The sequence below is a fragment of the Myotis davidii genome, unplaced genomic scaffold, assembly GCF_000327345.1.
Source record: "Myotis davidii unplaced genomic scaffold, ASM32734v1 scaffold104, whole genome shotgun sequence".
NCBI classification, from domain to species: Eukaryota; Metazoa; Chordata; class Mammalia; order Chiroptera; family Vespertilionidae; genus Myotis; species Myotis davidii.
The window spans coordinates 2,729,882-2,739,097 of record NW_006296625.1 but is presented as its reverse complement, the minus strand read 5'-3'; the positions used below and the strand labels follow the sequence as shown (position 1 = coordinate 2,739,097).

Below are 9,216 nucleotides of genomic sequence, written 5' to 3'. Positions count from 1 at the left end.
CCCACCAGCCGCCGGAAGGACTCATTAACTGAGAAAGAAGAAAAAAATGGGCAAGGTTAGACATAAATTAATATGGAGAAGATATTATTTTTAACATGGGATATTATGGAGATAGTAGGCTTTTGCACACACTGAAGCTATTATGTCTCCTTGCCCAGAATACATGTTTAAAAGGCAGAGCAGTATCATATTCCAGAAGTACCAGTGGTGTGGTTGGTGCAAGGGCTTGAAACCTCAAGAGACATTCTGGGCCCTCTGTCAAGATTCACAGAAGAATAGGTTCTCCCCTGTCTGAGAGTTGATGAGCAAGGCCCTTTTCCTGCCTTCAGAAATAAAATGTTATTAAATAGTCTCAGACAGAAAACCATCAATTTAGCTTCAATGGTTCCCCTGAATAGCGATGGAGTCAACTCTGGGAGGACACATGGAACCACATGTTTTTGTCTAACAGCCTTAGAGCAAAGCAACATTTCCTTTTAATTGAATTCCATCCCGTTATCAGCACTAAACGTTGGCTTGGCACATGTACATGACCTTAACATTTATTACTCGTTCTCTTTTTAGGAACATGTAAGCTTCTGGAGATTATGTGATTTATTTATTTCAAGGGAGGAATTTGGGAGTGTAAAAACTACTGGAGAAAGCGAGGGAGAAATTAAAACCTTAAGCTATTTTATAATCTCATACCCCTGACACTGGGAATTAAGTACATTTAGTGAGATTCATTTTCTTTAAGTTACATCCATAGGTATAATGTTTATCACTCCAAAATTAGTATGTAATTTTGCAATTGTTTATGTGTCTAGAAAAAATTAGTTGTTAGGATAAAAGACCATTTGGCAATTTCCCAGACTTCTGTGACTTTATCAGATTATAAATAATCTATTACTACTTACATAATGGACCTTTAGTGCTTGTTCTTTTGATGTCTTTCCTAAAATTTTCTCCTTCTAATATGTTGCCAGATTATTATAAATGACTTCTAAAACTGCCCATAATAAGATTCTGGTCCAAAGATTTAAAATATTCTCTATTTCTGCTGAGAAATTTTTATTAGTGAATTCACTCATTTGTTTTATCCACAGAGATCTACACCCAAATGGACTCCCTCCTTCATACACGATTATATTATTGTTCAGACTTCTCCCAGAATCTCCCAGTGACCCTTTCGCAATTTGGCAAATCACAGACAGAGACTACAAACCACAAGTTGGAGTGATTGCAGATCGTAAGGATTTTTATCTTATTTTAAGGCACATGTGTACATATTGTTGATTAGGTTTTCTCTTGACTTCTTTTCATAAGAACCTTCTGAATATGCAGAGTGGGGCAAAAGTAGTTTATAGTTGTGCATATGAGAAACACAGAGTTTCTTTTTGTATTATTCATTAATTATTACATTATTTTCCATAATAACAACAACTATAAACTTACTTTTGCCCCACCCTGCATATATTTACTTGACATATGCTTTTATGTTTAAAATTTTAAAAATGTAGCTTATTAGTAAACATTTTAATTATGTTGTATCCCAATTAAAACTATTGAATTTTTTAGACATCTTACCAAAAGAGAAACATCGTGAATACTTTCAATATAAAGTATACCAGGCATGTGATTTAGTAACAATTACATGTTAATTACAGCTTCTAGCAAGACATTATCATTCTTTAACAAGGATACAAGAGGTGAGGTGCAGACTATTACATTCGACACAGAAGAAGTGAAGTCATTATTTTATGGAAGTTTTCATAAGGTAAATATTATCTGGTTACTTATAGAAAAAAGAATATGGCTTGATATTTTAAGTGAATTTATTTTATTATTTGTTAAAATGTTATGCTAAATTGGTAAAAATATAACTATATCTTTTAAAAATAAAATCTTATGCTAATATCTTTTAAAAATTTGAATCATGTAGCATGACTACCTTTTCTAGCTACCATTTTATTGTAAACCATTACATTATTTTATTTCCAAAGCTTAATTTTTTATTATATTTTAATTGATAGGATTATTATTTTATAAAGCTGCTTCTGCTTGCTTGTTTATGATAAAGTTACAGACATGCCAGTATAAAGGTTATCACTATCTGCCAAAATAATAAAGATAAATGTTTATATGATTAACATTTACATTAACACATTATGGATTTTCTAAAATATCTTGTTGGAAGTTCTAAGATGCGTTCTTATGGGATTGTCTATTTTTGTTTATCTTAATTAATTCCTGTGTATGTCAACATCAAAGGATAATAGAGAGAAACGAACCAACTGGTTGCCTCTGCACCGAGACCCGGCCTGCACCAAGGCACGTGCCCCTGACTGGAATCGAACCTGGGACCCTCCAGTCCACAAGCCGACGCTCTATCCACTGAGCCAAACCGGCTTTGGCTTTCTGTAAGATTTTTAAAAGATGATTAATTGACAAAAGTACTGAAGTTTGACATATTAGAAAAGAAAAGGATAAGCTAGGTTAGGAACGAACTTTTTAATAGTATTTCTTCATCCATTGGGTTAGCAGGAGGAATACCTCTGGTTGCACAAGTGGTCTAAAATTTCTCCAGCATGACACTCAGAAAGTTAATCTCCTATATAGAAGACAAGTATTTCCAGTTCAATCTGATTCTCAAGTGAAAACTGAAAAACTTTTCTGTATTTGAGTAGATGTAGCTGTTATTTCTTCTGTTTCTATTCCTGAGAATTTGGGTTCTTTCCAGAATGCTTTTCTTATTCGTGAATTAAATTCTCAGTCAGGATGGCAAGGGACTCTTCTCAGGAAGCTCAAAGAGGCTTCCCAATGTGCACATTAGCAAAATACAATGAAAGAAAACAAAGCTCTTTGAGAATAATGGAATATCCACTTCACAGTTTATTGACTTTCATGGTGAAGTGCATGCAATAAAATAAATGCCTCATTGGGAAAGCAAACTCTAGTTTGGCAAATATTATTAGCTTCAACTTCTCTTTATCCAATATTAGATGATGAATCTGGCAAAGTGCTTATGAACTTTTTTGGCTCATTGCTACACCTATTAAGTTTATATTTGAGTAACCTGCTAAAAAGGACTATTTCATTTTTCCTTCCATACTCTCTAAAGATACTATAAATTTAATTTCTACTAGCCAACTGATAGCCATTTATTTTTAAGTTTTGAACTTTCATTGAATGCTTCATTTTACTTGAGCAAAAAAAGAAATATTTTGCAGAGGTCTATAGCGACAGTCCATTATTGCCAATCCAAGATCGTTATTTTTGGCATTGCTTCATTTGCCTTTATAGAAAGGTATTTGTAGTCTTAGGTGTTTCTTCTTACAAGTCTGCCCTCCTCAAATTCTCTACTTTCTTTTTTCCATACTGTGTTTCTTTTTATTAGTTTTTTCTCTCCACTTTTTCACTATACTCTTTCTTCTTCCATTCCCTTACCCCATTCTTCTCACCTACTCTCCTACATCATTTATCTATCAATTCAAGCAACAAGTTCAATCGCTATTGGCTATGACATTCTTTACTGATTCAAGGATTCAAACATTCTTCTTTGATTTTCCATCTAATCTAGGGACTGAAGTCCTTCAGTCCATGGGGTGAGTAGCACTCCCATAGCAGGGAAGGAGTGGAAATGACATGCAGGGGGCTCTTGGGAAAGAGAGGGTAGGCTAAAAGAGCTTATGCAGGGACTAGCAGACAGCTATTGATTCTTGAAAATTCTCTTGAAAAGTTTTTTGTGTCTCCATTCTGTTGCGACAGATGACATATGTCCAAGTGAGAAATTTCCATTAAGAGGTAAAAGAGGAATAGATGAAAAATGAAGTTTTAGAGAATGGCAGAGTATGGGCTGGGAGATGAATTGGAATGAGTGCTTCTATTTCTTTCTGCTGGTTTGTGAAATTTTCACAGTTTAGAGATGGTTTCTAAGTACTTAGGATGAGGGTCTGCAGATGAAGAGCCCACTCTAAAATGTGATTATGCATGTGTTTAAAATGCAGTAGAACATGCGGAAGAGATTGTAGTAAAACATGTTTTTAGCATGTGCTTAGTATGGTTGGCATTGAATGACCAGTATATTTGGGATAATTTTATTACAAACTAAGAGTCTTGATTTTGACATAATTCTGTATACTATAATTTTTTTTCAAGTACTTTGTAATATTTACCTCTGTGGTTGTTCACACAAGAGCTAACAAATAAGGTTTAGTCCTTTTTATAATTTTTATTGAATTTATTGGGGTGATATTGAATAATAAAATTACACAGGTTTCAGGTACACAATTCTATAGTACATCATCTGTATATTGCATGTGTTTACCACCCCAAACCAAGTCTACTTCCACCACCATTTATCTCCCCTTTACCTCTTCCACCTTCTCCCACCCCTCCTTCCCTCTGGCAATCACTATACTATTGTCTGTGTCCAAAAGGGTGAAAGGATTACGCAAAAAATACCCCCAAGTTTTACTTCCTATCCTATATAATAAAAGGCTAATATGCAAATTGTCCCCTCGACTGGGAGTTTAACTGAGAGTTCAACCAGGAGTTTGACCAGGGGTGGGGCCGGCAGGAAAACTGCCTGCAGTCCCTCCCCCTGGCCGGCACCACCTCTGATCACGCCCCATCAGGGACAGGGCTGGCCCACCAACCGCCTGCCACCCCTCCCCCCGGCCGCCCAGCCTGATCTGCCTGATTGGGGTGGGCTGGCCTGACCCCACCCATGCACGAATCGTGCACTAGGCCTCTAGTTAGATAATAAATGTCTTGGGAATGCTTGTATAATGCTATTCTTGAATTCAATGTTAGATGACTGTACTGTGGGCATTTAAAATTTCTTTATTTTTAGTAAGCTATGTATTACTTTTATATAAATGCCATATGTAATTCATATTTGCCACTTACAGATGCACTAAATTAGTGTTTTGGTGGTGATTCTCAGTGGGAAAAATAGTTACTGTTTTAAAAAAATCTCTAGGGATTGTTCTTATGTTTATTGACTCGAAGCATTTAAGGGAACTTCTGTTTCTTTTAACTTGGAGCTGAACTTTTCAAAATAATCAAGTACTTACTGAAGTATTTGTGCTGTGATAAGTGGAAACTATCAACAAGACTATAAACTTTAAAGATTACCTGAAACCATTTTTTACATTGTTGAGATACACATGTTTTATTAATTATCTGTCCTCATAGATTTCTTAAGATTCCTAGTGTACTCAATATCAGACAAAAGAATAAAGTTGAATCTTGATCTATTGGTTTCTAGAGCTGAATCTCTATAGAAGACATATGCTGGTTCTTACTATGTTAGGTGTTTATATAGTATGAAAGTTCTTGTTGACTGAAATTTGGAAAAAATTATTCCTGGCCAGGTAGCTCAGTTGGTTAGAGCATCGTCTGATACACCAAAGTTGTGGGTTTGATCCCTGGGCAGGACACATAAAAGAATCAACCAATGAATGAATACAGTGGAACAACAAATCGATGTCTCTATCTCTGTCTCTGTCTCTGTCTCTCTCTCTCTCTTAAATCAATAAATAATATAAAAGAAAACAAATTAAAAATCCAACTTAGAAAGTCAGTGAAAGACATCCGAGGCTCTGTTTTACTGAATATAATAATAAATTATTGGTTTATTAGCTTGTATTTGAATAGTTCTTTATAGTTTACAGAATCATCCCATCTATATTATCTCTGGTCATCTTAGTAACAGTACATGGTGGGAAAATGAGAAATGATGCATGTATATGTGGCTGAAGGAAACTGACCTAGAGAGGGTACATGGGTCATTTGATTTGATGTTAATAAATGACAAGACATTGCAACAAGGTCTTGGATTTTAGTCTAAAATGCTTCTTTGGGGGATGAGAATAGCTTAAAGAACATATTTTTAAACCTGTGATATTAAATTTGAAGAAGTCAGCCAATTTTTTGGTGGTGAAAAATTTATAATGGAAACAAATGATCTTTATAGGTTCATATCGTAGTGACCTCAAAAAGTATTAAGATTTACATCGACTGCTATGAAATTATAGAAAAAGACATCAAGGAAGCTGGAAATATCACAACTGATGGTTATGAAATTCTTGGGAAACTACTTAAAGGGGAGAGGAAATCAGCCACAGTAAGTAACGCATTTTTATTTTTCTTGGTGTCTTGAGTCAAGATTAAAACGGCATTTTTTAAATAACAAGTGAATTGTTTTTTCTCAGTGAGTTTTAAATTGTTAAATTTCTTATTCGGATTGAAACTTGGGAAAGGTTATATTCAGGAAATATGCTACTGACAGAATATAATAGTGTGTTTTATTGCTAAAACAAAATAAGATGTCAAGGCAACAGAGAACATCATGCAGTCATCTTGAAACTGGATCAAATTGGAGAGTACAGCACAAATCGCTGCCAGGATGATCAGTGAAATCTAAAATAATTCACTTTTTTGTTCTTCAAAGAGAGTAATTGCTAATACAAATTTGTGCAGTCGAGACGTAAAGCATTGGTGGACATTGGCTGTGACCATCACTAGAGCCCGCACTTTCTCACAGAGGAGCCTCGTCTGTCTCCGAGGGAAGATCAGTGTAGAACAGCAGCCAACTGACCGCATTACTAACAAGTTCACTGGCGCATGTTTGAGGCAGGAGCGTGCCAGTCCTATTTACGGTTCTATCTAGTGAGACAGTTTTAAATGGAGGTTTTCACTGCACCAAGCCGTATGAACATTGAAGTTCATATTAAATGTCAATTGATAATCACAGAGTTCTAAAAGCAAGTCTGCTACCTTTGGCTTCTATTAATTTTTAAACTACATTTACTTAATTTAGCTTTCTTCCATAGACAGAATTTTCTTCTCCTAGATTCAAATGTTGAAATTTCTATTCTACAATGAAAACCAATAAGTGCAAGTTTAATATCATTGTGATTAAAATTCAGACTTTCTATTGACTACTGTTTTTTATGTTTAAATAGAATAACGATGTCAGAGATATAAAATAAGTTATAGCTAAAAAAATATTTTCCCTCTTATTAAAAGAGTTTTATTTTTAAAAAGTAGAAAGATAGGAAGTATATATTACAGCTGGCCCTTAGTATCTATAGATTATGTGTCTTGTGGATTCAACAGAGGATTGAAAATAATACTAAAAAAAAAAAAAATCCAAAAAGTCAAATCCTAAGCAATGTAGTGTAAATAATTATTTACATAGAATTTATGTTGTATTAGGTATTATAAGTAACCAAGAGATAATTTAAAATATATGGGAGGATGTGCTGAGGTTATGCCAATCCTAGGTCATTTTACATGGCCTTGAACATCTTTGGGTTTTGGTATCTGTGGGGGTCCTGGCACTAATCCCTCTGTGAATAATAAGGGAGGACTGTACTATACTGAAATAGTTAAGGGTAATCATAAAAATTATTCGTCAGCCCCTAGGTAAGAATTTATGAAAAAAAAAAAAGAGCGTCAATGGTAGAATAAATGCGGAATGGCTTTTGAAATTTTGCTTTCCTACAAGGATAGGCTATTGAAAGTTGATTTAACTGTGTGTTATTTTCAACTTCTTAATGGAACAAATTCACAATTAAACAAAGAAATTAGTTCTCTTTAAAAAACAAAACTCAATCAGACATGTCTTTTTAGCCAAGGAAGTGAATCAGAAGTGGGAATTTCATGTAGGCATTTGCTTTACTGTCTCTTTATCTTGGGCACAGGCTTTTATGGTCGTTCCTTATGAAGTAAGGACCCCATTTGCTCCCAAGGCCTTGCACCCTTGAGACAGAGAAGTTGGCAAAGGTTAAATTGTGGATACGTTAGTATAAGATGTTTCTCATGCATCTTTAGCTGATGTTGCTGTTGGTTGTTTGCAGTTCCAAATCCAGAATTTCGATATCGTCTGCAGTCCGGTGTGGACCAGTAGAGACAGATGCTGTGATATTCCCTCAAGGGTGAGTGATGCGGAATGGAAGCCTGTGGCCGTTTCATTAGCCCCCTGGGAGGGAGGGATCCGGATGCAGATGGGCTGGGAGAGGAAGCAGCACTCAGCAACTTCTTCTTCCGGACGCACACATCTCTGCATGCTAATCAGCTACCAGGGCTCGGGTCAGGGACCCCAGCCTAGGGAGCCAGGAATGGAGAATGGATCAGACACATTTGTCAATTCTCCCCAGCAGCCAGGGTGTTCTGCATAGTTAGAAAAGCCCTGCTGCGTCAGCACGTTTGACACACCTCCAACAGATCCCTTCTGTTGTTTATAAAATCTCAGTATTTTATAGAATAAGCATCACCTTTCTGGTTATCTAGCGTTTAGGACTAACTGGATTTGTTTTTGAGATGATGACTCACTCCCATCGTATCTGTGTGAGTGGTCAGTGGTTACAAAGTTAAATGCTGATGACAGATTTGAAGCATTGGGCAAGCGATAAACTGCATACATCCCCAGGATGAGGGTGCGTTATTTATTCAGCATTTATTTATGGAGCACCTGTGATAAGCCAGGCACTATTCTATGTGCTAGGGCCACAGCAGTGAAAGGTAAATATTCTAGTGAAAGGCAGGGGAAGAGAAAGAATGGACAAGTAGCTGTAGACTATGGTATAGAGCCAAAGTCCTAGGATGAAAAACAAATCAGGGTAAAGGGATAGATGGCCAAGTGCGTACCATCAGCCCTCAGTGATACGGTGAGATGTAAGCAGAGACCTGAACCAGGTGAGGAGCCAGTAATGTGGAGACAGCCAGAGCCAGAGCCAGAGGGAGCTGTAAAGCCAAAGGCCCTAAGGCCACAATGTGCCACAAGATCTGAGCAATATTAGTCAGATCAGTGGGGCTGGAGCAGAGCGAATGGGGAAAGTGGGATGACCACGGTGGTGCTTTGCGGAGCATGTAGAGCTTCGTAGGCTATGGGAAGGACTCCCGGTTTTCTAAATGAAATGGGCATATCTCTACCACCAGATTAGAGGAAACTGGTTAGACAACCAGTGGTCACAGTAGCAGGTCTGTAGACATTTCTTTGTTATGTGAGGTTTCCTAGAGTAAATGTAAAATAAAGACATAAAGGAGCAAAGCAAGATTCAACCCAAGACTATTTGCAATGATAACTGAAATTTTTTCTGCACACTGGGAGACAGATTTCCTTGTGTAAATATGATAAATGGAAGTGGGGGATGGGGAGTCATTTTTACCCTCAATTCAAAGGTAAATATTCTTCTCAACATTTCAGAGAGATGAAGCAAAATGCCC

General features: G+C 36.4%; 1 protein-coding gene across 1 annotated transcript in view; it reads left to right on the top strand.

Moving 5' to 3' along the window:
• COL12A1 (collagen type XII alpha 1) overlaps window positions 1–9,216 on the top strand; it is a 115,208-nt gene that overhangs the window by 82,529 nt on the left and 23,463 nt on the right. Inside the window, exons 51-55 of the mRNA XM_015569386.1 lie at window positions 1,086–1,228; window positions 1,647–1,756; window positions 5,960–6,109; window positions 7,848–7,925; window positions 9,197–9,212. Coding sequence (XP_015424872.1) covers window positions 1,086–1,228; window positions 1,647–1,756; window positions 5,960–6,109; window positions 7,848–7,925; window positions 9,197–9,212 — 497 coding nt within the window. The remainder of the gene's footprint in view (window positions 1–1,085; window positions 1,229–1,646; window positions 1,757–5,959; window positions 6,110–7,847; window positions 7,926–9,196; window positions 9,213–9,216) is intronic.